Genomic DNA, 26,477 nt, shown 5'->3' on the forward strand with positions numbered 1-26,477 from the left:
ATCTTCTTAAGTATATTCTTAAGGGTCTTACTTGTAAATTTGGCCTAGATAATATGGTATTAAAGCTTTGTACTTTATTGTGGACTCTTTGAGTTAGAATATTGATAGTCTTATTTAAGTTTCCATTGTTGAAAAAGTTTGAGAAGAGTCATAGGATAAAGTTCTGGAGTCTACTTTTTCAGTGCATACTTGGTTCTGTAACAGATAGTACATTCTCAATAAAATTTTGCTAAAGCATGCTAGAGTGTTGGCCACTAAAGTTCTACTTGTAAAATCTTTTGAGCTGTGATTTCTTCTACAAAATTTCCTTCTACTTGTCTGCAATGAGTTTCTTTAAGTAAATCTTGAATTTCATCATATTATACACAACTTCATAGTTTGTTATTTTTTCCTGACTTATATTATCTTCCTCCTATAATTAAATATGGTCTTATTCTCAAGATAAATTGTTTGTATTAGTCAAAGGTGGTGTACTAAATCTATAGTCAAGTAGTAGTAAATATCATTTATCGCATGTTATTTGCCAAGCTTATGGATAATTTCAAAGTTGTATTCTTAAAGGAGTAAAAATTATCAAATAATTATGCTAGTGAGGATGGTTTTATTAAGAAGCTGTAGAATTGCTATGTAATCCACCATGATATTTACTTTATTGCCAAGTAAATAATGTTAAAACTTCTAAAGTGTGTAGACCATTCTAAAATCTTATTTTTTCTATGGTGATGTAATTCATTTTAGCTCAAATGAGGTTTTAGTTGGTTGGTCTATTTTTAAGATCTTCCTATTATTATGAAAGAATCTCTTTTATTGTGTAATCTGAGCTGTCGACTTCAATATTGAAATTTTATTATAGTTTGGTTATGCAAGTATTGGTTATGCAACTAGTGGTGGTAAGTTTTGTTTTAAATATTCTAAATTTTGTTTTGTTAACTCTTTGGTTTTATTGATTTGATTTTAAATGAATTGTTGTTTCTTAAGTATTTATTTTTCAAAAAAATTTTAAGTTGTTTCTTGAGATTCTTATTCTTTTTAGAAATTTTGTTAATAGTTATATTAGTTTCTAAGTTGTTATTAACACTTATCTTTACGATCATTTGTTGATAGAACTTCTTTAAACTTTATATATACTATATATATTTATGTTACTAAGTTAGTAAATCTTTATAGTGCTTTATATAATATATGAATATTTATATATAATTTTTAATGCCTTCTTTATTGCCTTGTTTGATACTCTTGAGTTATTTAAAATGTTTAACTATAGTCATTCCATGTTAGTATTTTTCTTTGAATCTTTTTATCTTGTCACCAAAATTGAGTTTTTTGTTATGGTTGTAGTACCATTTAAGTGCTTTGCCTTTAAGAGTGAATAGAAATAAGGTTTATTATTATCTTGTTACTAATTAACTTTAATGATCAAGTTAAATTTTTAGAGATGTTTCTTGGCACTTTTAGTTTTTCTGCCAGTGAAAATCAGATAAGTGATTATATTGTTATATAGTGTTTTGAGTTGATAAAAGCCATTCTTTACCTTTAGTTTAAACTTATTTTTTTGGTAGTTGTATATGATTTAAAATTATTGGTGTAATCTTAAGTCTTTAGTGATGTTAAGTCTTATTCTAAATCTTCTATTTTTATTTTATTGAGTCTTTGATTTTTTCTATATTATTTTGACATAATTCACCAACTTATATAGTTTAATTTGTTTTGTTGTAGTTGTTGATGATGTTATTAAAGATTTTTCCTTGAGTTTAAGTGTTCTTTTCTTATATCTACTTTCTTGAGTTTTTTGTTTTAAATTTGTTTTTCTTGAGTTCATCTTTTAGTATTTGAAATATGATGTTCTTGTAAAGGAAATTATGTATAGTTATATAATTATATAGTATAAATTAACACAATCTTATGTATTGGTATTTATATTGAATCACGATCCACTACTTGCCAATTTTAGAATCAAATATAAGTGCATACTCCTTTATGAGTCCTTATCATAGTAAATTTTAAAAAATGTTTATAACTTATCTTTAATTGTAATGTGTTTAATTTTTCATATCCTCACTATAAAAGTCCATACTTTCCAATCAATAGTTATATTTTAAGTTAGGTAATGATTGTATTCAAAATGTTGTTATTTTCAATGTTGTTGAAATAAGTTTAAAAATTATTGATTTATATATGCTTTTATCTTCAATCATTATCTATTCATCAAGATAGATTCCAGTAAATGTTTTTACCTAAAAGCTTGTATCTATCATTTTTTCACCCAAATTTTATTTTATTTTTTTCATCAGCTAACTCATGTATAGTTGCACTAACAAATATAACGTATCCCTAAAAGAATATTTGTATAATGATATTTTTGATTTCTTGAAGTAAAAAAGTTGGAAGTCTCTTATAGATTCAATTAACTTCATCTTGTGCTTATTATATTTCTTTTCTTTGACAAATATATTCTCAATCTAGGTAGATGTATAAAAAATGTAAGAAATCTCAAGGATAAGTCTTTCACATATAAAACTACTTGTTGAAAAAATCTATACTAAACACTATTTGAAAGTTTAGTATTTTCAACACTACCAAGTCTAGTCTTTCTTTCCATTTGAATATCTTTCAACCTTTGCAATTGTGCTTGCCTTCAATTCATGGTAAAGTAAGGAGGCCTCTACTCAAATTTTTCATCCATATGATAGAATTTTCACTTGCTAGATGTTATATCAAATTATAATTAGTATTACAAATCACTCATAATCTATATTCATTACTAATACTTTTCCCACTGTAAGTCACTCCCACCATTCCAAATTCTCTAGAGAATTTATAAAGAAAATTAATGACATTGAGTCTGGAAGTTTTAACTTTTTTTAACTTACAATTTCATGGATACTCATATTTTATCCCCTTAATCTTTTAGTTGTTAGTCACTATCCTCAACATCTCTTGAGTTTTCTATTGCTCTAAGAAATTCCATAACTTCTACTCCACATCAACCCCAAAAATCTACTCATAACCACTTTGATTAATCATCTCATTGCATATGCAACCATTTCCTTACTCCCACAATCACCTTCACAACTTGTCCTCCAAGAAACCACCATCTTTATAGCAGAAAAAAAACCATTATTCAAAACACCTCCTCTTAGTTGTATATATTTTCTTGCTTGAGAAAGTAAAACTTAGAGGCTCTACAAAACTTAAACTCTAGCAAGTGACTTCTCAAGAGTGCTAGAGTATTCATGTAGTCACTAATAAGTTTTGTTTTGTCTAGCAAAAGCTTTATTATGTTCATCTTTCCTTGGAATGCTAGCTTGTGTAATGACTTATGTTGTGAACTCTTTAGCTAAGTATTAAAGTTCATGTTCATATCTTAAAAAAAAAACTCCCAAGACTTCCAAACTATCACCCTGGCATGCCTCATGCATTCTTCCTGCACAATTATAGCCCAAAAGCACACTATGGTTGCTTTTCTTGACATAGATATGGCATAATCAAAGCACTTCTATATTTGGATTAAAGTTTTAGGTTGCTTTATCAATAATGAACACCATGCCCAACTCAACCAACATAAGAGATTTACTAGCAAAATTCTCTAAATGTCCACTATCATATTCTTTGTTAGCTACCAAGTTTTAGGGGTTGGAACTTTAGGAAAATGTAAAGAGTTTGTGCATTGACTCATCAAGTTTTAAGTTAATCTAAAACAATGAGTGATCTCATATATTTGATTCACACACTTAGTACAAAAAGTGTTAAACCCTAAACTTTCTAACGTGGCAATTAAGTTGATATTAAAAATCATATATCATACTAATGTACAAAACTATGTCAATGTTGTAAGTTGTGTTCAAAGATTATTACATATGTATTTAAATAAATCAAACATGCATGCATTTTAGTTGATTTAGTTCTAGTATAATAAAATTCTCTACCACACCACCCACCCCAAAACATGCCATCACATTTTGATTGTCATATCTAAGGATCAACAATCAATTACAAGCATAACATTATCAATAAATTTATTTTATATAATTTTTAAGGTGTATAAAGTTATATTTTCATTTTAAGATGATCTAATTACATTTAAGAACTTAATCTTTAATAATACATCAAATATCTTATTTATTTAATTACTTGGGATTTAGGAATAAGTATATTAGTTGAGGTTTAGACCCTTACTTATATACAATAATGGATGGACTAGATTTATTCTTAAATGGACAATCCATATGCTATAGTACTATAATTAGTGTATACTTAACTAAGGTAATATATGTATATTCATATATATATTTACAAACCTTATCACCTTTAAAAAATGAAAAAGTGATGATAATAAGTCCAGTGGAACATTTAGAGCTTTTATTAGGCAATTTTAAATTACCATAAGAATCTACAGTTCCCTTAAAACCACTAATAAAGTTGTTAACAACTATGACTGAAACAAAACCTAAAGCCATGGTATAAATATCAATTGATTACAGAATCCTGATGAATTAATTGCAACTCCATATGCAGTTGTCAAATGTTAAAACCAACTTTAAAGCCATAACTTTGAAGCAAAGTAAAAGACTTCGAGAACATACATCCCATGTTTAAATTTACCTATCGATAATTTTCCAAGAACACTATTAATTTGGACTCACAACTATAAATAAAACTTACCTTTACATTTTTTCATTAGTTAATATCTAAAATCTATATTAACTCAGACTTATAACTTTTGTCTTTGCCTAACACTATATATAAAACATCAAACTCACTCCATTTGTCCTTCATGTTCTTTATATCTCTTAAAGGAAAAAAAAGTTTTGAAACATTAGCTTCATTCAGATTTATCTAATATCTATATTCAACTTCACTCCATTATTGCATTTGTTCAGCTTCACTATATTGGGGTAAAAATTTTCATTTAAACTCACTATATTCATCCTCACTCCATTGTCAAGGTTAAACTCTTGTTTGTTCCTTTTATCTTCTCCTTCGAAAAAAAAAAAGTTTAAAATATAAAAGGAAAAAAGGAGAAAGTAAGAAAAAAGACAAAGGAGCATTGGAAGAGGAATTTTGAATAATTATCAAAATAAAAATGGGGAGAAAAATAAAAAACATGTTCAAAGCTTGGAGAATAAAAAATTTGCTATGATAAAATACTTTGGTTAGCATGAAATAAATAATAAATTCACATTGCTCAACTTCTTCAACATACAATTCAACATTTAAAACAGGAAAATCAATGGAAAAATCTACACTCTCAAGGGAATATATAAACCCTTTAGTAGTAATAGTAAAACAAAAACTTTCAATGGCATTTACAATTGAGGATATGCACTTAATTTAAAAATATGTGATGATCAAAATAAGAAAAATGATATATTTTGTCTTTAGGTTACATGTTATATTCTATATCTAAAAAAAATCCATTACTTTTTTCATTTTAAAATAAGTGAAGTGAAATTTCAAAGCGTTTATGGCAGAATTTACCTACTAGGGTTTTGGCTTACTTGTATCAATGGCGATGGCGTCTTGGAGCCCCAGCTCTGTGCGGTGCTCTCCCTTGCCGCCTAAGCGATTGCGGCATCCGGTCGCCTCGGTGATGGAGCGCAAGGTGCTGCATTGCTCTCGATCGATCATATTTCTGGCATTTTGTGAGTTTTCTCGGCGGTGCTTGTGTCTTCAGATCCGGGAAAAGCTTGGAGCAGACAATGTTGTGGTCAAGGATGCGTATGGCGATGGAGAGTATCTGAGGTGCGGATTTCGTTAATTTCCCGTGGAATCTTGTTGTTTACATTTTCCTGTTCGTTCTTTTCTTTCTGACAGCATCAGCGTCGTCGCATCGGTGTTCCAGGGAAAATCGAAGATAGATCGCCAGAAGATGGTCTACAAAGCTGTGTGGGATGAAGTTAAATATCAGGAGCACGTCATTGAGCAAATCAGGATGGAGACTCCTGAAGAAGCGTCGGGTAAACTGAACTCTATACAAGGCTTGAGATTGATCAATTTCTTCGTTTTTTTATTGTTCTTTTTGACAGGATTGGAGCAGACACATCTCTAAATCCAGGCAAGTGTTCACATCCTTGCAACATTGTGTAGATTTTTCCTTTTCTCTTTCAGGATATATGAAAGACTTAGTTTCCCCGTTGTGTGTAAAAGTACCTTGTACCCTGGCTGCCGCGGCTGCAATGTCAAATGAATCAACAAAAGCAACTTTTGTTCGCTGCCGCGCGGTATTTAGTATTTTTATTCTTATCACATTGCATGTGTTTGGCAAGCTTTAACATGTCTTTGTCGAATTTTCTTGGCATGTGAGCGGGATGTGATCTGCGAAGATCTTTTGCAAGGTGTACGACAGCGCAGTAAGAATTTTGGACCTTAGCTTAAATAGGTGTCTTATTAATCACGGTCATTAGTCAGAACACTAGTTTGAGCGATGCGATTGGAAATCACGTTCGCAACTTTTGCAGGAAACAAAAACAAAAGAAAAAAACTCATCTCCAAGAGCCTATAGTCTGTACAGCAGAATCCAAACTTGTGGAGTCGGCAAGGTACTCGCGCAATATGTGGAGTGAATTTTTATATTTCCTCACAGCCTCTGCATCTGTAGGAGCAAGATCGCGAAAACATGAAAGACTGCCGACGAGAAGCTCGCTACACTGTTGCTAGCAGGCAAACCGGCTGGAGATCCACCCTGTGTCGAGGACGAAAGTGAACTGCAAGGTGCTAATCCCAAGGCATCCGGGACGTCACTCACCATCGAGTGCTCGTAGCACAGTCCTGTGTTATTCCTGACGATGAGATTGCGTCCAAGCCTTCCGACTAAACTCGAAGTGAATGGAACCGGGCCGAACAAGGAGTTTGCGCTGAGATTCATGTGGTAGAGGTTTGGCAGCGTGCCGATGTTGGAAGGGATCCGTCCGGAGAACTGGTTGCCGTCGAGAGACAGGGAATTGAGCTTCTGCAACGCACCGATAGACGCTGGTATTGGTCCGGCGTAGCGTGAATTGGAGAGACCGACTGCGATTAAGTTCCCGAGACTGTCCCAGATGTTCGGAAGCTCCGCACCGATGAGATTGCTTCCGAGAAACAGATACTGGAGGCTGGCGAGCTGTCCCAACTTGTCCGGAAGACGGCCGCTGAGATTGTTATAGCTCAAGTCGAGGAACTGGAGAGCCTGGAGGTTGCAGATATCATCAGCAATTGGACCCTGTAGCCGGTTGTGACTCAAGTCCATCTTCCGGAGCTCCGCAAGCGAATACAGCTGAGACGGGATCTCTCCGGTTAGCTTGTTCTCACTCAAGTCGAGTATGACGAGACTCGTCAGGCCGCCAATGGTTAGAGGGACGCGACCAGCGAGACGATTGTGACTAAGAACCAGCTGCCTCAGAGTTTGCAAGTTGCCTACCTCCGCTGGGATCGCTCCTTCCAGACTGTTCTCCGCAAGGACGAGCCTCTCCAAGCTGGTGAGATTTCCCAGTTCCACGGGGATGGTGCCTACGAGAGAAGGATTGTTCTGGAAAGTGAGGTGCTGGAGCGTGTCCTTGAGCTGGATTATCTCCGGGGGTATGGACACAGGCGAGTGGACGAAGCACTTGTAGAAGAAGAGCTTCTTGAGGTGCTTGAATCTGAAAATTGCGGGGTGGATGGAGGCGTTGAAGCTGCATGGAGGATTGTTGACGTAGTCGGACACCCAGCCGAGGTTGAGCTCCACGACGTGGTAGACGTTGTTGGAGTCGATGTCGCAGGTTATGCCGTGGGGGCCTCCGGTGCAGGGATCGCCTGGGAACATCCCCTTCCAATCAATCTCGTAGTTGATTCCCTGCAAGACTTGGAAGACGGCCGCTGCTTCGACTGGATCTGTGACCGGCTCCTCCTGAGCGTTCATCTGCTGCGACCGAGACAAGACTACGAGGCAGAAGCTCAAGAGCAGGAGGAAGAGCGAAGACGAGGAGGAAACGAAAGCCGCCGCCGCCATGGCTTGTGGAAGTTCTCGAGGAAGGAGAAAGAGGTGCAGCCTTATAAGAGAAGATGGCTGCGCACACAGTGGATGGTGGGTGAATGAGCTCTCTCAAATAGTATGCGGAACTCACAGGGATTGGTAACCGGACCGGCCAACTGTTTTCCCAGTATGGAACTTTGCGGGCAGCTAAAGACAATGATTAGCCGCTGCGGCTCATTTATCTCAAAATGGCCAGACATCCTCGCTCCAAACAGGAGCAAAAGGTGGGACGAAGCGCCATTTATACATGCGCAGCTGAGTGGAAGCTAGAGGCGATATCGGAATGTCAATGCAGAGCAGGAAACAGAACGGGCAAAGTTAGAAGAAAAAAAGGATGGGCAGCAGAAGCAAGAAACAAAAATCATCAACCGGGAAGCGGAAGTAGAAGTGGGGCTACAGTAAATGACAACAGAACATCGCTGTGATACGACTAAAGACAGGCACAGGGGAAGGCAGGCTTTACGCTCAGTCTGGGATTTATATACATATGTGGATCATGGAGGCGGCAGGCACAGGGAGGATCAGAATGGAGGCGGTCCTTTGTGCTGATAAAAGTCCAAACCACTCGAGAGAGAGCATCTACAGATTTGCGACAAACACTTCACAAAGAGGAGCAGGAACAGGAACAAGCTTCATATGGGGCCTGTTCATCGGCCAGTGGCGAGAGCATTATTTGCGGTGGATGAAGGTAACAAAGCGCCTGACTCTCTTGGTCCCCCTTCTCCCTCTTAACCCAGCCAGCCAACCAGCCAGCCAGCCCGCCAGCCGAGCCTTATAGCAAGCCAGTCCCTCCTTTTCGAGCTCGGCTTCTTCTTAGCCCTGCTGTCCCCACATTAGCTTTCGTCTCTTCTCTCTTTCTTTCTCTTTCACCTTAGCACTTGCCAACATCGTCCCGTACAGAAAGGCATGGTGCTCGTGCCTTTTCCCTGTGTGGCCCGCGTCGCTCATTCCATCGCTAAAACCGCTGCATCTTTGGCAGCAAGTGTGCAGCCTTCTCCTGAGATCTCCTTCTCGCTCTTCGCATTTGTTGAGCTAACGAACTTGTCTTGCTAACGTGAAAGTGCAGGAGGGATAAATATATAGGGGGAACTATAGGCGGAAAACAGGAGGGAAGTCAGAGAAGTACATGACAAGAAGACGACTGCTCAGTGAGCCGAGCAGCCCAAGTCTGAAATCATTGAACAGCGCTTGGGGACAAAGCGGAGTCTGGAGCTAGCGGCCGCGGGGAAGATGGGAAGGGACAGGTATTTCTCATAAACCTTCAAGACTTTCTTGATCACACTTACAACAAGGAAAGCGTTTGCAAGGGGCGGTGAGGAAACGAAGGAAGAAGCTATAAAGTGTTGGCCGTTTCAGACTGGGCGTGATCAGCCATTTGAGGTAAAACAATTTGCAGTGCAGTGTGAGGCTAAGGGCGAAACAACACTTACGAGGGACACAACAAAGTTTAGAAGATAAACAAGAAGAAGAAACGAGAGCGATTGAAGGTATGTAATGCTGCTAGTGGTGTGGTGGCTGATATATGGTGGAAGCTTGTTGCCAGGATAAAGAGCACAGAGCATTGACAGGCGTGCATTGGAATGCGGATAGCAACTTCCGTAAAAAGGTATGGTGGCGATATTGTTTACATTGTCAGCTGTTTGTGACCATCGGTGGCGGTGGATGCAACACACATCCCCCTTGAAACAGGCTGCCAAGGGCACATGAAGCCGTACCTTGTGCTTTGAGGTTGAGCGACATGCTCTCTCCAATTGCTGCTGCCAACATTGCACTTGTCCATTTATTAACTGGTCCCGCGGCTGCAGAATCACGCAAATTGTTCGCAAAACCATCCATCAAGAGGTATTAAGATCGACTTGAAGCGTAGAGTTTCGTTTGGTGTGGCTGTGGTACCATGTACAGGTGTGATTAGCTCGGACGTTACAAGAAAAATGGCTGGCTTTCATTCGCGATTGTGCAAAGTACTGAGAAAAGTTGCACTGCTATATAGTGAGTGATTGATCTTTCTTCCTCGTCTAAACCAAGTTGCAGGACTAAAAACTATCTAGTATGTGCGAGGTACATGCATGTACGCGTCTGGAGGGACATCGCAAACTGCAGCAGGCCGGCCATACAGCCAGGAGGTTTACTTAACAAAACCGAGGTTTGTCTTGAGAACTTTGAAAACCATGATGCAAACTCGAGCTTTGTCTTTGTTGACATTGAAAACTCTCAGCAGCGGGCCAGCGGCGGCTCTCGAGCGACTCCGTTTTCGTGTCCAAACGGGCTCTCCAAAGGTAACGGACGGAAGTTACCTTTCGTCTCGTAAATGCAGCGATAGAAGACGTGCCTCGCTCGCTCGCTAGCTAACTCTTGCACTGTGAAGGGAACGAGCGCGTCGACAACGACGAGTGCACCATACTTAATGTCACCGTCTCAAGATCATCTCTCAAGATCATCGTTTTTCCTAATTCCAGGTTTGATATGCTAGCTATTGCCATAACAAATCTGGACCACGGTATTCCATCTATTGCAGGACATACAGGAGCGATTCGTGGTCCCCACTGTAACGGATGCTCGTCATAAACATCAGCGCTGCTGCGAGGAGGAAACACACAGCCAGCCTCCGGGTGAGGTGAGAGAGCCTACTTTTCTCCTTCTTACTAGTCTTGCATTTCTCTTAGTAGCTACACTTGCAGACTTGCAGTGGTGTGTGTGTGGATGATTCTGTTGCATGGCGTTGACGTTTGCTGTGAGAGAGCTGGGGACTGTTACGGGGTTGCTGTCGTACGTCAGAGATCTCGTTTTGACTTTAATTACCTTCTTTGCGTGGTTGATGAGTGAGTTCTTTCTTGGTTCCTTTGATTGGTGGTGTTGCTTGTGAAGGCTGGCTCCGTTAAGAAGCTGCAAAGTTTTCTTGATTGGGCAAGGATGCGCGCTCCTTAATCGCGCTGCTGCCAGTGTTTTGATGTGCAACAGGGACGTCCACTCGCCAACAGTGGAAAGGCCGGTTGCTGTCAAGTTATTTTGAGTACGTCTCCAAGGTTCATACGCGCAGGGATTGTAAGCCTCAATCGCGAGCGGAGCGAGATGGAAAGAGCAGCTCCGAAAGAGAGAGAGAGAGATGTGTAAAGAGGCAAGCTTTTTAAGTTCTTGCAATCAATGCCGGGCTCTCAGAGTTATTGCCAACAGCTGTCCGGTGAACCCCGTTTGTGGGATTCAACAGCGCAGACAGCGACGGAGGGGTGAGCCGGGGATGAGGAAAAACAAACATTTAAGTTAGCGGAAGGAAGGAGATGTCGCTGAGAAGCGAAAGAAACGAGCGAGCAAAGCGCGCAACTAAGCAGTGAATGCGGCTGTGAAAGGGAAGGATACCATTTACAGAAAGGAAGAAGATTTCTCGCGTACGAGTTGGAGGTCGATTCAAATCATTGGCACCATTCGGACAAACCATGATTGTCGATGGACACTTATCCCGACGAGCGACGAACTTCCTCGTACGTATGTTCTTCCTTTTGCTTTCTCGGATCCACAACCAACTCGGGTACTCACGAACGATATGATATGATTTGCAGATTGGTTTTCGCAGCTACGTACGCGTCCCGAATCTGCCTAAGAAGCTACCAATCCAGCCATGGTTTATGCGTGAGTGTCTTGTAGGTAGCTCATACTTACGCTTGCCATTCATAACAGGCTCATGATACACAGCTCTTTGCTTTGACTGCTCGTGAGCATGCATGATCATTCGAGCGTGTGTGTCTGTGTGTGCGTAGTTTGCGTGATTGAATTGCAAAGTCATGAGCCTTTCTCTTCTTTTGCTCTTTTTCATTTAAATTCCGTGGGAAATGATAGCACAGTCCTGCTGTTAGTTAGATTAAGAGCTGCATATGGATGACTTTGCCCGTGACGCTGTGATTTTGTCAAGCCAAGTTGGATTCATCATCCAAGCATTGCGCGCTTTCGTCCCCTCATTTGCACTGCAACAGGCAGAAACAACTTAACGCCGGATGGTCACGGAAGCTCGAACAGGTACCTTGTGCTAGTTTGTTTAAAGTGCTGCTCCAAAACCTTGAGGCCTTCTTATATGCAGCAAGGACGAGCCCCATCTGGAAGGGAAGATGGAAAATCATGAGTACTCAACGATTTTGTGTCCGGGTTCTCAGTCAAAAAGGAATTACTATCGGCCCTGGCTTACCATGTCCCCGTTGGTGGAGTGCAACGAAAGAAAGGCCCGCTCCAACACGTACAAATCCACGGCTTTATCCTCTGGGAACGTCGACGTATAACTCAGGCCGAAATCAATCATCACCTAATATATCACCAAGACCATTACCGCATCAGTACGAGCAACAAGATTTTTGAAGAGAAAAAGAAAAAGAACCAGACCAGTTCTCCCGAATGTATCAACATGTTGGACGTGGTAAGATCACCGTGTATCAATCCGCCGTCGTGGATTCGCGCAATGGAGACACCAATCTGTGCAGCAATTCTCTCCAGCTCGCCACCTGCGCGACCAATTCCTCAGCTAGAAAAAGGAAAAACATGAGGATCGTACCAGGAGTGGGAAAGCCGGATTGTAAAAGTATATCTTTGACTGAAGAGCCAGTCACAAACTCGAAAGTTATGGAGCGCGTCACGGCATCCACCGCAAATAATGCCGGCGTCCGCACGCCCAGCTTCCTCGCCTTTGTCATGCATCTGGCTTCCTTCACGAACAAACGAAGAACGATAGAGCGCGCGTTTAAAGATATGACCAGAACAAAAGCAATCTAGTAAACTCACCCCGTAGAGACGCTTCTGCGAGAGCTTGGTGTCCAGCGATGGATGCCTGTACTTCTTGCAGAACCTCTCCTTGACGACAGCTCTCCGCCCCATAAATGTGGTCTCAAACACGCGCTGGCGGGCCAAAAACCACGGAGAATGAGAGATTGTGCCGCCATTGCAGCTGAAGAATGGAAATACCGCTTCGGCGCCTTGCTTGAGGAGCGTGAGGCCACGAATTCCATCCTCTGGCGCGTCGTGCTGTGACCCCATAAACCCTAAAACTCTGTTTTTAGGTCTTTTTAATAAACCCCTAAAGCTTTGGTTTTTAGGGTTTTTGTTTTTTAAGTTCTAGCTCTTGGCCTCGGCTGGAGTTTTGGTCTTGAGCTGGTCCACGGCGTGAACGGCGTTCTGGAGCTCTTCCCAGATGGCCTTGTATACCATTCTTTGCCTGTTTACTTGGGATTGGCCCTCGAAAACTTCGGCCACAACCTCGATGCTGTGGAAAGAAAGAAAAAGAAAGAAAGAATTTGTCACTGTGGGATGGGATGCAATCCAAAGTGATGATTTCAATCGAAGTATCAACCACCAAAGACATGGAGGAATGGAATTCCAGAAGAAGATGATGGAGATTCCCCAAGCAACAGAGAAAAGGAGAAGAAAATGCGTCTACGAACTTCCACAAGGAAAAAAGAAAGAGGGAAGAACAGTACCTGACATGTCGCCCATCTCCATACGCGTCCTTGACGGTCACCTCTTGTGCGTTTAGCTGCTCTTGAATCTGACCATAGAAAAAGTAAGAGAATCCAATCACTCAAATCACTCAATCGAATCGCCCACCTTGGATTGCATCCCAGCGATCAAGGAATCTACAGATCCGGGGCCGGAGACATCCGCCGCTCTGACGCAAAACCTCCGCCACGCCGCCTCGCCCGCCCTGTCCCGCGATCGGGGCTTTTGAAGTGCCGAGCGCAAAAATCCCCTGCTGCTGCCGCCACCCAGGCAGCTGCTCGATCCCAATCCGCGCATTCGCAGCAGACCTATCATGCCCGGTCGATTCGCAGCCAGCACAATCGCAGCTGCGCCGCCGTGAGCAATCCTCGCCATCGCTAGCGCCATTGGAAAGAACTTAGGGTTCTTGGAAAGGAATCAAGGAATCTCGCGAATATGCTTACACTAATTGAGCATATCCTTTGATTATTTGAAATTGCGATAACGCTGACATACTCCTTTTATTGCCGAGTTTCTATTTGGGCTCACGGAATCGCGACCAAAAAATAAAAACGTTTACGCGCTCTTCGACCGCCACGTTTTTAACGAGCCTTGGGTGCGTTCGCTATTAGGGTTCTGACGCTGCAAGGTACGCAGCAGCTTAGATTCGATCGCGTTGTCGCGAAATTTCAGCTGGAGATGGAGGAAGCTGGGCGCATCGATCACCTGTCGGGCGAGCGGCAAAAGGCGCAGTTCGATTTGCAGCCAATGAAGGTGCTACTGGCGGGCGGAGAGCACGAATTGGACGTGGCGCAGCGTGTTGCTGCTATTGTCGCCAGGGATCCGGTAAGCGAAATCGTTCGCCTTGCTTTTCTTCCTGGTGCAATTTTTATTTGTTCGTTTCCTTTCTCAGGTGTTCAGCAAAGCAAATCGAACGAGGCTAAGTCGAGAAGAACTCTACAAAAACAGTCTCCGTAAAGCGTCCCATGGCTGGAAGCTGATCCAGCAACTGAAACTAACAGGTAAGATGCTTGTTTTCCTTCTCCATTTTTTTTTTTCTCACTTTCTCGATTGCATTGAACAGAGGAGGAAGCGTTTAAGCTGAGATCTCTTGTGGACGAGCCGACTTTTACAGATTTGCATTGGGTGAGCGCGTAACTGGTATCTTTGGAATGGAGCTAATAAGTTTTATTTGTAGGGAATGTTTGTTCCAGCCATCAAAGGTCAGGCAACCGACGAGCAGCAAAAATACTGGCTTCCTCTTGCCTACAAAATGGCTGTGATCGGATGCTACGCACAGACGGAGCTTGGTCATGGATCTAATGTCCAAGGCCTTGAAACTACTGCCACTTTTGATCCTGCGACCGACGAGTTTGTGATGAACAGCCCAAACCTGACTTCTACAAAGGTAAACAAATCTTTGCAACGAGCATTTTCTAATAAAGCTGTTTTCAGTGGTGGCCTGGTGGTCTAGGCAAAGCCTCTACACACGCTCTAGTGTATGCTCGACTGATCACCGACAATCACGACTACGGGATCCACGGTATAGTTTGTTTTGGTTTCTCTTAAGTGCTTAACGTCGTGTTTCCAGCCTTCATTGTCCAGATTAGAAGTTTGGATGATCATAAGCCTTTGCCTGGAGTTACTGTTGCTGATATTGGTGTAAAGTTTGGAAATGCTGGTTACAACACCATGGACAATGGGCTTTTGCGTTTTGATCAAGTTCGCATACCTCGAAATAACATGCTAATGAAGTAAGATATGTTAGAATGTGTTCTTCGACTTTTCTAATGTTTATTTTCTTTCAGACTTGCTAAAGTTACGAAAGAGGGAAAGTATATCTCCTCGGATGTCCCAAAGCAGCTCGCTTACGGAGCAATGGTTTATGTTAGACAGAGCATAGTGTCTGATGCGTCCGTATATCTTTCTCGCGCTGTAACGATAGCTGTAAGATACAGCTGCGTTCGTCGACAGTTCGGTGGTCAAGGAAATGATCCTGAGACGCAGGCAAGTTCTTTCCATATTTTGATTTGGATTTTACTCTGTCGCAACAGGTTATTGACTATAAGACTCAACAACATAGGCTTTTCCCGTTGCTAGCAACAACATATGCTTATCGTATTGTCGGGCAGTGGCTGAAATGGCTTTATTCGGACGTCATGAATAGATTGGAAAGCCACGATTTTTCAACCTTGCCAGAAGTGCACGCGTGTACATCAGGATTGAAGTCCCTCACTACGTCAGTTGCTGCAGTAAGTCTGAAAAAACGTATCTTTTGGCATTCTCTAAGGTCACTGTTTGTTCTTCTGCAGGACGGAATTGAAGAATGCAGGAAGTTGTGTGGTGGGCATGGATACCTCTGCTCCAGTGGTCTTCCAGAATTGTATGCTGCATATGTTCCTGCATGCACCTACGAGGGAGACAATGTCGTTCTTCTTCTTCAGGTAAATCTTCATACAGTGTCTTCATGTTGCGTATCTAAGTTTTGAGACAGGTTGCAAGGTTTCTATTAAAAACATTGTCCCAACTTGGAGGTGGAGTCAAGCCCGTTGGAACAGCTTCTTACTTGGGAAATTTACCCGTTCTGACGAAGCAGGGATCTCGGGTTTCTCAAGGTATGCCATTTCGTCCCTCAGTGTTTTCTGTTGCTAAAGTTGCTTGGAACTTTATAGGAACGGACTGGCTTGACCACTCAAACCTTCTCTACGCCTTCGAAGCCAGGGCAGCCCGCTTGGCTTTAGTTGCTACTCAACTTGTTCAAAAAGCTGGAAACGAAGCAGGTAAAGAAAGCTTGTTTTGCTAAAATAGTATATGTTTATGGTTCTGCTTCACAGGATTTGAGCAGCATTCGATTGAACTGATCGAAGCAGCTCGCGCTCATTGCGAGCTCATGGTTCTCTCAAAGTAAGTCGCTCCTTCCAGTTTTTTCTGCTTTGCTACAGCTTATTTTCCTCGCGCCCAGATTCGTGGAGAGATTGCAGCGAGGAGTCCCTGGCCGTGGCGTCCAACGTCAGCTCGATATCCTCTGCGAAGTTTACGGCCTCTTCCTACTCGTGTCCCGAGCTGGAGACTTTCTCTCCACGGGATGCTTGACTCCAACGCAAGTAGCGCTGGCAAAACAGCAGCTCCAGAACTTATACACGGAGGTAACGCCACAAACTCGATCCTTTTTGGAAGCCATCTTCACCATCCTTCTGTGTTCGTCCAGGTGCGGCCAAACGCCGTGGCTCTAGTCGACGCGTTTGGTCATACTGACCACTACCTGGGATCAATCCTTGGTCGCTACGACGGAGATGTGTATCCAAACCTCTACAAAGATGCGTGGGAGGAGCCACTCAACAAAACGGTGGTCACGGATGGCTACGAAGAGTACATCCGGCCCATTCTCCAGCAAGAGTTTCTCACGAGTCGCAAGGCCAGATTGTAGTAAGCCACGAACGGACGGCCGAGATTGGCTGTTATTCAAGGGACGGCTAAGATTTTTACCTGGTGGGAATAAAATCCTGTGTTGATGGATTAGGGTTCTAGCTACATTGTACTGGGCGGCTAGGGCTCTTTAGATTCTCTATCGCCTCCGCCACGGCGTTGTGGCTGTAGCGATAATCCCCGGGAACAAATTTGGCTGCGTGCGATTCCTGAGCACTCCCAGTTACCGTGTTTCCTAGATTCTTCTTGGCGATTGGCCGCGCTTTCTATTTCTTGTGGCCGATGATGATGATTCTTTCGAAATGGCGGAGATTGCTTTTCTGTGACGCTGTTTTCTGTTGTTACACACCCTGATGGCCAGTGTGATCGTGATCAAGGGGCTAGAGAGTAGGGCGGCGAGGTCTTGATTTTCGCCGCGCCTTAGTCGCCCCTTGGAGAGAGAATTGTTGCTGTTATAGCAGGCATTGGATCGATTTTACCCCAAGCCTGTGTCGGATGGCAACGACAGCTCGAAATTTGTCAGGATTGGTACGATGATGAGAATCGCTCTGGATGGGCACGCCGTGATCAGTGGGTAACACTATGAATGGCGCAAAACAAACGACTTCTCCTTCCTCTGAGTACCCTAAAAACGATAAAACCCTAGAATCTCCCAAGAACCCTAGAAATTGGTCGGCGCCAGTATCAGCCGGCCACGTATGCGGCCAGATGTCACGCTGTTTATAGGCCGTGTCATCGCAGCACATTTCTCTGCTTTTATTTGCGGTGCGTTGTGAGGCTTTGGGGTTTTTCCGCGACTAAAATTGATCGATAGGGAATCATGGGCGCGATCTGGGCTGTGATCACCAGGCTTCACGCCTTCGCTGGGTAAGCTCTCTCGCAATCGATTCAAGGGCGGAAATCTCACTCCTTTTGGCTTGTTTTTCCCCAATTTCTTCCATCCAGGCCGGTCATCTCCGTTCTCTACCCGATGTAAGCGCTCTCTCTTTTTTTCTCTCGATTCGTGGCTGAGTCTGCATGTAATCTCTCCCCAGGCTCGCGTCTGTCAAGGCGATCGAGAGTCCACTCAAGGAAGACGACGAGCAGTGGCTAACATACTGGATCTTGTATTCTTTGATGACGCTGCTTGAGATTGCCGCTGCTCCAGCGCTGGCCTGGTAAAGTCCCTCTTTTTTTTTTTCTTCTCGGTCTCTTAGATTTTTATTTTTTTTGTGGTCAGGTTTCCTTTGTGGTACCCTGTGAAGCTCGCGCTTCTCTGCTGGCTTGTTCTTCCACAGTTTAAAGGCGCGAGCTTTGTCTACAACCAGCTCGTCCGCAAGTACGTGGTTAACAACAGTGGTGCGATCAAGGAGAAGGTCGGCGATGTCTTGGATCCCCAGACGAGGTCATCGGTGGAGAGATTTATTCACGAGAATGGATTGGATGCGCTGGACAAGCTACTTTCCGAGGCTGTGAGTTTTCTTTTCTTTTTTTTCTTCTTTCGAGGATCTAAAGCTTTGCTTTTTGTTTGTGATGTTCCTTTCTTGCAGGCGCAGAAGAACGAGAAGAAACCACTTCCATCTCCGAAGCAAGAATCCCAAGAGAGATATTGAGAAGGAAAAGTCTAGCTTTGGCTGTGGGTGTACATTGTCTTAACGTATTCTTCAGGTTTCCTTAGAGTCCTTGCTTGTTGCTTATAAAAGTTTTGTATCTCCCATTGGATCAAAGCCAGATTTTACATAACTGGAGCACCCAAGTATCATCTGCATCTGTTTGGTTCAAGAACAAAGAAATTTGCTCTTCGCTTGTGAGCGTAAACACTTGCGAAAAATTTCATTCTCATTCCAACCTCGTGAACCTTATTGTGGATTTGGTGCCCTTCCATTTGCTGCGGACACTCGGGACCCCCACTCGAGGAGCTCTCTGCTCGTGTCGTCCTTGTGACAAATGCATTCGATGAAGCAAAAGCAGTCTTTCTTGTCGCCGGTGGCCTGCTTGATTGCTTCCAGGAGATCCTCTTCGGTTTTCACCTGATCGACACAATCGTGAGACGAGAAATAAATATAAAGAAACCTCTGTGATTACCTTGCACGTCCAGGATTTTCCTTCGCCATTGTGGATGGCGTCTACCAGGCCGGTGTAGTTCCAGTTCTTGATCACGTTGTACGGCCCGTCGTGGATTTCGACTTCGATGGTGTATCCTCCGTTGTTAATGAGGAAGATGATGCTCTTTTGCTCTTGCCTGATCATGGTTGAAACGTCCTGCGCTGTCACCTGTGTAGAAAGCCACACAATAGTATTTTTTGCTCTTTTCAAAAGACGAACAAAGCGCACTCTTTTCTTACCTGGAAACTTCCATCACCAATGCACGCAATGACACGCTTGTTGGGAACAGCTTGCGCGTATCCCAAAGTCGCACCCACTGACCAGCCTATCGATCCATATTGCATTTGAAACTCGTAGCTGTGTGATGCCAGCAGTTAGTACTCTACGAGAAAGCTAAAACATTCTCGAAGTTTCACTTACCCACATCCCTGTGGAAGCTTCAATTTCTGGCAGTTAAACCACGAGTCTCCGGTCTCGGCAATCACGGCTGTGTTCTCGTTAAGCATGTCCTGGAACCAAGACTACAACGGTCAGACAGAGGATCGAACAAACCAGCCTTACTCATAAGGTCCTTGTTGGTGATGTTTTTAAAAGAGGATGGTTGGTTGTTTGCCTGGATGTGCTTGAAGAGCACGTTAACTCTGAGTGGTTCGCCAGGAATGGCTTTCGGAACGATCCCCCCAGGAATGTAGATCCGCTTGAAGTTGTCAAAAGCCGTTGTGTTCCTCTTTACTTTCTTTGCCAGGCCTTCAAGGAAGTCCTTCATCAAGCAGCAGCCAAACGCGACACCGTTTGCAATTGTGACCCGGTCCGGCTGCACAATCACGGCCTTTTCCTTTTTGAAGAGAAGCGAATACCCGACTGAGCTGTAGTCATTGAAGATTGGCCCTGCAAATAAGTAGCAGTCGGCCGACTCCACGATTTCCAAGCAGAAAGGAGTGCTGACGGCCCCCCAGTAAGTTCCAATGTAATGCTCGTGGGTCTCTGAGACCTGGCCTTTGGCGGAAGGCATCGAAGCCAACGCGTAGCCGGAGGCATTCGCAAGCTCCTCAAATGCTGCTCCGGCTTTGGCTACTCGCAGCTTAGGACCTCCGACAAGAACTGGCTTAACTGCTGCGTTTAGAACCTCGGCCGTTGCCTCTATAGCTGCCTCCAAACTCGCGGGATTGCTTTGCCTGTAAAATGTAGCTCTCTCAGTAAAAAAGAACTGGAGCTTTTTTTGCAATAAAAAATATCACAAGAACTAAAACATCCACAAGCAAGAAATGCAACCTTGTCGGAGTTCATAAAAGCATCAGAAAACAAGGAAGCAGCCAAATGCTAGACAAGCAAAACATCAAACGTGTCAACAGCTCGCAATGAAAGTAAAAAGCACCTCTTGTGTAGTGCGTAGGGAACAGGCTCCCTGTTGAAGGACGCGTGTGGAATGGCTGGAAGGTTACAACTTATGCTGATATAAACTGGCTTGCTTTCTTTGAGAGCAGTGGCGATGGCGTAGTCGATGAGTTCGTGTGCATCGTCAATGTGTTGAACTACAGCCTGGAAAAAACAAGAGACAAAAAACGTTATACGTCTTAGCAACTAAGACGAACTACAGGAAGAACACGTACGTACCTGTGCGCAAGTCACTTGCTGGAAGCATCGAAACTCCTGGCTAAAATCCGGAATACCAATGGTGTGGTGGAGAATCCGGTTGGTCCCGAAATCGTTGGAGTTGGGGCCGCCGACGACACATATCACTGGCAGATTCTCGCTGTAGGCTCCCGCGATGGCGTTGATCACGCTGAGGCCACCAACGGTGAAGGTGACGACGCAGCAGCCCACGCCATTGATCCGGGCGTAGCCATCCGCGGCATAGCCAGCATTGAGCTCGTTGCAGCACCCAACCACGTTGAGCCCCGGGTCGGCTATGAGATAGTCGAGGAGGATGAGATTGAAATCCCCGGGGACCGAGAACACGTCCCTCACCCCGACCTCGACCAGGCGCCGGGCGAGATGCTTGCCGAGCGTGCCCTTGGGATCGTTGCTGGGAGGCCCTGTCATGTTGTAGGATGCCGATGGAGAAGATCCTGCTGCTGGAGAAGAAGAGCCCTGACTGGGCGAAGGCTGAGGAGCTAGGAGCGACGATGCGGCGACTGTTGGGGACGACGGATTATCGGCGGCGGCGGCTGCTGGCGATGTCGATCCTCCTCCGAGAACTGCGCTGAGCTTCCTCCCGGTCGGCGAGAACAGCTTGCTAGTCCGCTTTTTCATGTGAAATCAGCATCAAGATCCCTCACCTGCATCGCTCTCCGCGGGGATCACAGCGGTAATGGCATTGGCGCGCAGCGAAGAACCCTAGAGAGGCGCGTCCAAGGAGCTCAAGTTTGATGCGTCCCTTCGTAGGGCTTGAAGCGCTGGCTGATGTGGCGGGAAAAGATCCAACGGCGGGGCTTTCAAAATGAACGGTGCAGATTGTTTCAAGGTTTGCCACGTCAGTACAATCACTGACCAGGTTTTAGGGTTCTTGCGAGAGCGATGAGCGCGAGTTTCTTCGTCTTTGATCGCCGGAGATGGATCTCCAGGGGAAATGCTGGCGGCGGATTGACTCCCGGAGCGGCGGCGCTGGATTCCGTGAGATTGATGAGGCGCAGCACCAGAGAATCAAGAGAAAGGTATGCCTGCTCGTGGATTCACTCAAGCAATGCAGCCGTGAGAGGGATTTAGAGCGCGGCAGAGCAATCCACGCCGCTGCTCGTAACAGCGGGCTGGAATCCAATATTTTCCTGGCGAGCTCTTTGCTCTACATGTACTCGAAGTGTGGGAGCATGGTGGACGCTCACAGGGCTTTCGACGACATGGTAGCTCACGACGTGGTGACTTGGACGTCGCTGATCCTTGGGTATGCCGAGAATGGGAATGGAAACTCGGCCTTGGAGATTTTCTCGCGAATGCTGCTCGAGAGATGCCCGCCAAATCCTCGGACATTCGTGGCGGGATTGAAGGCCTGTAGCAGCTTGGCGGAGCAAGAACAGGGACTTGAGATGGTAGTCGACATGGAAAAGAAGAAAACGGTGGAACAGCAAAGACAGGAGGTGGAGAAAAAAAAGATGGTGAAAGCTAAAGCTCTGGAGAAAGGCATGGCTCTCCACTCAAGAGCTATGGCGGAGAAGAGTGATCTAAACATCTTCGTCTCCAACACACTGGTAGACATGTACGCAAACTGTGGGAGCATGGAGGATGCTAGAGCTGCGTTTGAGAGGATGCCTTGCCGGAGCGTGGTTTCCTGGAGTGCCTTGGTTCTGGGATACGTAAACAACGGGGAGCCAAGCGTTGCTTTGGAGGTGTTTTGCCGGATGCAGAAAGAAGGCTTTGCTCCAAACTCGCAAACTTTTGTTGCTGCTCTCAAGGCTTGCACCTGCCTGACGCTGGGCGAAGATTGGACTCAAGTTGGCGACGAGTTTTTAAAGATAGAATCGTTGGAGAAAGGCATGGCGGTTCATTCTCAAGCTTTGAAGTCGGACCTTCCTTCATCGAACAACTTTGTCATGAACACGCTCGTGGATATGTACGCAAGCTCGGGAAGCTTGTGGGACGCGCACAGGGTCTTCCAGGCGATGCCTTGTCACACCGTCGTCTCATGGAATGCCATGATTCTTGGCTACGCCGAGAATGGGAACGGTCACTTGGCTCTACAGCTCTTCACAGGTATGATATTTGATAGAAGTTGTGCTCCAAATGTATTGACTTGTGCCGCTGCTCTCAAGGCGGCCTGTGCTAGTGGCTCAACTCTGGAGGCGGGGAAGTTCGTTCATGCGCAGATCTGCAAGCTCGGCTTCGAGAGCGAAACAATTTTACAGGCTTCTCTGATGGACGCCTATGGCAAATCCGGGAGCATGTTTGCCGCACAGTTGGTCTTTGAATCGTCTCTAGCTACTAGAGACGTCATCAGGTGGAATGCTCTCATGGGAGGCTACAGCCGCCAGGGAGACAGCCACCTAGTCTTTGAGCTCTTTGCTGCGTCGCAAGACGAAGGCCTTCGACCCGACAATGCAACACTTCTGTGCATTCTTTCTACGTGCGCTCACTCGGGTCTGGTGGACAAAGGAAACAAATATTTCCAAGCAATGAGCTCGCAGTTTGGTTTAAGCCCCGGCTACGAGCATTACGTCTGCATGGTTGATCTCCTCGGACGATCGAACCAGCTAGAGCAGGCACTGGCACTGTTAAGAAGTATGCCCATGGAGCCGGATGTAGCAGCATGGAGAACTTTGCTTGCAGCCTGTGAGAAGTGGAAGAACGAGAAAGTTGGGAAGATAGCCTTCGAGTCTGCTGTAAGACTGGGTGACAACAACGCTGCTGCCTACACGATGATGGCGAACATCTACGAGAGCGAGGATAGAAGAACCGAGGAGAATTCTTAAGACGGGTATGGTTTTACTTTGGTATTGCTCTTTATTCTGGTTCTCTCTTAACATTCCTCCTCAACTTTGCAGGCCTCAAGACCATTTTCATGATCCGAGCTTCGGAAATTTATCCCGTCAATGCATTCGCCCCGAGAGCAGAGATAGACTCCTACGCAGCTGCGTTGCAAGAATGCTCCAGAGCGCAGGACCTGGCCAAAGGGAGACAAACTCACGCCAGAATTGTGGAAGCGGGCTGCAACCACGACAGATTCCTGTGCAACCTGCTGGTGAGGATGTATGGAGAATGTGGCAGCATTGGTGAGGCCAGCTCCGTCTTCGACAGCATCCACGTCAAGAACCTCTACTCATGGAGCATCATGATATCGGCTTGCGTCCAAAATGGACAAGGCTTGAGAGCTCTCAAGCTCCTGTGGAACATGGACCAGGAAGGGATCAGCCCTGACAGAGTCGTCCTCATCGAGATGTTGGGAGCCTGCTCGCATCCCGAGCTCGTCCTAGTTGGCAAGGCACTCCATGACCGGATTTCAAAGCTGGAAGATTTGAGAGCTCACGTCTTCGCGGCCACGGCAGTGATCAGCATGTATGGGAGATGCGGCTATCCGGAACTGGCAGTACAGGTTTTCAACGGGATGGAACTCAAGACTGTGGTGTCCTGGAACGCGATGCTTACCGCTTATGCCCAGCGTGGGTATCACCGGCAGTGTCTCCAACTTTACGAGGACCTGACGAGGCTCTCGGACGTCTCTCCAAACGCTATCACCTTCGTGGTGGTGGTAGACGCTTGCTCTCTTCTCGGGGACCTGGATCACGGTCGGAGTGTCCACGAGAGAGTAGCCTCACAGGGACTGGAGAGCGATCACATCGTGGGAACTTGTCTTCTCAACATGTACTCACGGTGTGGCAGCGTCACCGAAGCCAGGAACGTCTTCGACAAACTCGAGCGGCCCAACGTTGTCTCCTGGACGTCGATGATAGCCGCATACGCCAACCATAGCTACGATCTTGAAGCTCTCCAGCTGCTTAGAAGGATGGATCTGGAGGGTGCCAAGGCAGAGGAGATGACACTCGTCAACGCACTCGGTGCCTGCTCCAACCTCAAAGCACTGGAGGAAGGGAGAAAGATCCATGCCCGGCTGAGTTCCAGTGGCATCCAATCCGACTTCTCGGCCAGCGCGCTTGTCAACATGTATAGCCGCGCAGGGAGCTTGGAGGAAGCCAGAGACGCATTTCGCAGCAGGAAAAACAGGAATGCGATCTGCTGGACGGCCATGCTCGCGGCCTATGCCCAGCACGGGCATAACCACGACGCGCTGCGGCTCTACAAGGAAATGGACCTGGAAGGCTTGAGACCCGACGACGTGACGCACGCCGCGGTCCTTGGAGCCTGTGCTTGCCTGGGAGCTCTCGCGGAAGGCCGGAGAGTCCACCGTCGAATCCTCAGCACTCGGAGCTCCTCGGGCTTGGATGTTGTTCTCGGCACAGCCACCGTCAACATGTACGCCAAGTGCGGCCGAGTGGACGAAGCCAAGCTCGCCTTCGACGGCATCTCCGACAAGAGCGTCTTCTGCTGGACGGCCATGGTCGGAGCTTACGCACGAAACGGGCACGGCGAGAAGGCCGTGGAGCTCTTCAGAGAGATGGTGGAGTCGTCGCGGACGCTCCCGAACGACGTGACTTTCACGACCGTGCTCAACGCCTGCAGCCATGCCGGGCTGGTGGACGAAGGCAAGTACTTCTTCGCGCTCATGGACAAGGTCTACGGGATTGCTCCCAGTGGCGAGCACTACGGCTGCATGATCGACCTGCTGGGACGGGCGGGGCGGCTGGAGGAAGCCGAGCGGATGATCACTGGCATGCCATTCCCCGCAGACAAGATCTCGTGGGAAACTTTGCTCGGGGCGTGTAAGTTACACGGTGACATTGGCCGGGGAGCTCGCGTGGCGGAGCAGGCACTTAGAATGGATCCGGAGAATGCTGCAAACTACGTGATACTTTCGGATCTCTATTTTGCCAGAGGCGAGACAAACATGAACTGAAAGAAGTTAAATAGCTTCGGAACCTGGTAAGTTTGTAGTTACGCAGCGATGGATTCGGCAAGAGCTCAGCTTGTACTAGTAGTCATAGACTGGGCCTCTATGCTTTGCATCCTTGAGCGCCTGAAAAGCAACGGGTAAAACAAGTGAATAAGATTTTATCAGGAAGCACGAAGAACTTACGCCGCGAAGGAGCTTCTCGAAAGCGTCCTCTCCATTCTCGAGCACGTACTTGGACGCCAGGTTTCTCGAGTCCACGCCGAGGCTCTCAAACTTCTTGCTGTGCACCGACGGTGAGGTTGCGGCTGGCTTGCTTATCAGCTGGTTTTTCAGAGGGTGGTCCTTGACGAAGTGCTCGTAGACGTAGGCGGCGCCCTTAAACTGCGGAAGAACAAGCCAGCACGCAGCGACGAGCTTGAGAGTCGGCCAGATGGGAATCCTATCACAGAGTGAGAAAACCAAAGAGAGGTTTTGAGAACCCAGCATCGAAAGCAAAAGAAAATGTTTTGAGAGGATCGAGCGAGCACGGATTACCAGGCCAGAACGGTTCCCAATGCAAGCTCGAGGAGCGTAACAAAGGAGTAAAGAACCCAGTAAGTGAGCCACTGGACATCGTCTTCCTTGTTGGGGCTCTCCACGGCTTGAATGGATGCATACCTGAAACATGGATTAGCCTCCAATCTAACGAAGAAACAAAACAAAACCGATCGATCGATCATGGCGCTGCTACTCACAGAGGATATAGAAGCATCATCAGAGGCCTGAAGAACACAGAGCGCGCGGTTAGCTCAGAGCTCAAACAGAGATTGAGATTCCAATAGCAAATGTGTGAGAGAGTCTACCCGGCCAATGTGTGAAGCTGGACAACGTAGTTCCAGAAGGATCCCATTGCCGTCGCGCGCGATCACAAAAATCCCCCTCTCTCGCGAGTGCTCGAGGAGGAACCCTAGACCCGTAGCTCGTACAGTATCGATGGAGGAAAAAGAAAAAGAGTGGCCCTCTCTTTCTCGCCCCCTTGTTTGTTTTTCTTTCTATTTTTTGAGGAAGGCCGCATCTTTCATTGCTTTCAAAATCATGATTTATGAG

The 26,477-nt window shown here is 45.4% G+C and overlaps 10 protein-coding genes and 1 long non-coding RNA gene across 12 annotated transcripts; 6 read left to right on the top strand and 5 right to left on the bottom strand.

Moving 5' to 3' along the window:
* Positions 1-5,499: 5,499 nt before the first annotated feature.
* On the top strand, positions 5,500-6,351 carry LOC9655234 (protein BOLA4, chloroplastic/mitochondrial). Its single transcript, XM_002963245.2, has 5 exons — positions 5,500-5,602; positions 5,675-5,742; positions 5,815-5,957; positions 6,027-6,055; positions 6,109-6,351. Exons 1-4 carry the CDS (start codon positions 5,507-5,509, stop codon positions 6,047-6,049), a joined length of 330 nt encoding a protein of 109 aa, XP_002963291.2. The 5' UTR covers positions 5,500-5,506; the 3' UTR covers positions 6,050-6,055; positions 6,109-6,351.
* A 15-nt stretch (positions 6,352-6,366) lies between these two features.
* On the bottom strand, positions 6,367-8,427 carry LOC9643502 (protein TOO MANY MOUTHS). The gene has a single exon (XM_002963659.2). It carries the CDS (start codon positions 7,964-7,966, stop codon positions 6,578-6,580), a length of 1,389 nt encoding a protein of 462 aa, XP_002963705.2. The 5' UTR covers positions 7,967-8,427; the 3' UTR covers positions 6,367-6,577.
* Positions 8,428-11,411: 2,984 nt separating this feature from the next.
* LOC112344220 lies at positions 11,412-11,881 on the top strand. Its single transcript, XR_002991622.1, has 2 exons — positions 11,412-11,466; positions 11,545-11,881. It is a non-coding gene; the product is annotated as an uncharacterized LOC112344220 (long non-coding RNA).
* Positions 11,752-13,867, bottom strand: LOC9643503 (EKC/KEOPS complex subunit bud32). Its single transcript, XM_002963660.2, has 9 exons — positions 13,571-13,867; positions 13,444-13,511; positions 12,932-13,229; positions 12,752-12,865; positions 12,525-12,675; positions 12,356-12,474; positions 12,165-12,278; positions 12,003-12,075; positions 11,752-11,946 (listed from the first exon to the last, which is right to left on the bottom strand). The coding sequence occupies exons 3-9, from the start codon at positions 13,001-13,003 to the stop codon at positions 11,909-11,911; spliced, it is 681 nt and encodes a 226-aa protein (XP_002963706.1). The 5' UTR covers positions 13,004-13,229; positions 13,444-13,511; positions 13,571-13,867; the 3' UTR covers positions 11,752-11,908.
* LOC9655236 lies at positions 13,082-13,837 on the bottom strand. The gene is made up of 3 exons (XM_024668464.1): positions 13,637-13,837; positions 13,444-13,511; positions 13,082-13,229 (listed from the first exon to the last, which is right to left on the bottom strand). Exons 1-3 carry the CDS (start codon positions 13,835-13,837, stop codon positions 13,082-13,084), a joined length of 417 nt encoding a protein of 138 aa, XP_024524232.1.
* Positions 13,868-14,007: 140 nt separating the features above from the next.
* LOC9655237 (peroxisomal acyl-coenzyme A oxidase 1) lies at positions 14,008-17,358 on the top strand. The gene is made up of 14 exons (XM_002963247.2): positions 14,008-14,287; positions 14,355-14,463; positions 14,526-14,587; positions 14,640-14,849; positions 14,897-14,984; positions 15,033-15,195; positions 15,250-15,448; positions 15,496-15,693; positions 15,754-15,885; positions 15,936-16,056; positions 16,114-16,221; positions 16,276-16,345; positions 16,404-16,587; positions 16,650-17,358. The coding sequence occupies exons 1-14, from the start codon at positions 14,141-14,143 to the stop codon at positions 16,866-16,868; spliced, it is 2,010 nt and encodes a 669-aa protein (XP_002963293.1). The 5' UTR covers positions 14,008-14,140; the 3' UTR covers positions 16,869-17,358.
* An 85-nt stretch (positions 17,359-17,443) lies between these two features.
* On the top strand, positions 17,444-18,589 carry LOC9643504 (HVA22-like protein e). The gene is made up of 5 exons (XM_002963248.2): positions 17,444-17,734; positions 17,813-17,839; positions 17,902-18,024; positions 18,087-18,318; positions 18,397-18,589. Exons 1-5 carry the CDS (start codon positions 17,688-17,690, stop codon positions 18,457-18,459), a joined length of 492 nt encoding a protein of 163 aa, XP_002963294.2. The 5' UTR covers positions 17,444-17,687; the 3' UTR covers positions 18,460-18,589.
* Positions 18,541-25,033, bottom strand: LOC9643505 (pyruvate decarboxylase 1). 2 transcript variants are annotated; one of them, XM_024668582.1, is made up of 8 exons: positions 24,681-25,033; positions 20,567-20,978; positions 20,328-20,491; positions 19,566-20,127; positions 19,373-19,461; positions 19,192-19,309; positions 18,932-19,120; positions 18,541-18,876 (listed from the first exon to the last, which is right to left on the bottom strand). In XM_024668582.1, exons 1-8 carry the CDS (start codon positions 24,935-24,937, stop codon positions 18,706-18,708), a joined length of 1,962 nt encoding a protein of 653 aa, XP_024524350.1. In that variant the 5' UTR covers positions 24,938-25,033; the 3' UTR covers positions 18,541-18,705. The 2 variants fall into 2 exon arrangements, with proteins under 2 accessions (XP_024524350.1, XP_024524351.1); XM_024668583.1 differs by lacking the exon at positions 24,681-25,033 and adding an exon at positions 22,953-23,014 and having other exon boundaries at positions 20,567-20,965.
* Positions 21,483-23,480, top strand: LOC112344223 (pentatricopeptide repeat-containing protein At5g16860-like). The gene is made up of 2 exons (XM_024668585.1): positions 21,483-23,360; positions 23,428-23,480. The coding sequence occupies exon 1, from the start codon at positions 21,505-21,507 to the stop codon at positions 23,353-23,355; it is 1,851 nt and encodes a 616-aa protein (XP_024524353.1). The 5' UTR covers positions 21,483-21,504; the 3' UTR covers positions 23,356-23,360; positions 23,428-23,480.
* Positions 24,936-25,394, top strand: LOC9643506 (pentatricopeptide repeat-containing protein At2g13600). Its single transcript, XM_002963250.2, has one exon. The coding sequence runs from the start codon at positions 24,936-24,938 to the stop codon at positions 25,392-25,394; it is 459 nt and encodes a 152-aa protein (XP_002963296.2).
* LOC9643507 (HVA22-like protein e) lies at positions 25,331-26,387 on the bottom strand. Its single transcript, XM_024668608.1, has 5 exons — positions 26,234-26,387; positions 26,126-26,152; positions 25,926-26,048; positions 25,575-25,830; positions 25,331-25,514 (listed from the first exon to the last, which is right to left on the bottom strand). Exons 1-5 carry the CDS (start codon positions 26,278-26,280, stop codon positions 25,470-25,472), a joined length of 498 nt encoding a protein of 165 aa, XP_024524376.1. The 5' UTR covers positions 26,281-26,387; the 3' UTR covers positions 25,331-25,469.
* Between the last annotated feature and the right edge of the window lie 90 nt (positions 26,388-26,477).

The sequence above is a fragment of the Selaginella moellendorffii genome, unplaced genomic scaffold (genome assembly GCF_000143415.4).
Source record: "Selaginella moellendorffii unplaced genomic scaffold, v1.0 SELMOscaffold_3, whole genome shotgun sequence".
Lineage (NCBI taxonomy): Eukaryota > Viridiplantae > Streptophyta > Lycopodiopsida > Selaginellales > Selaginellaceae > Selaginella > Selaginella moellendorffii.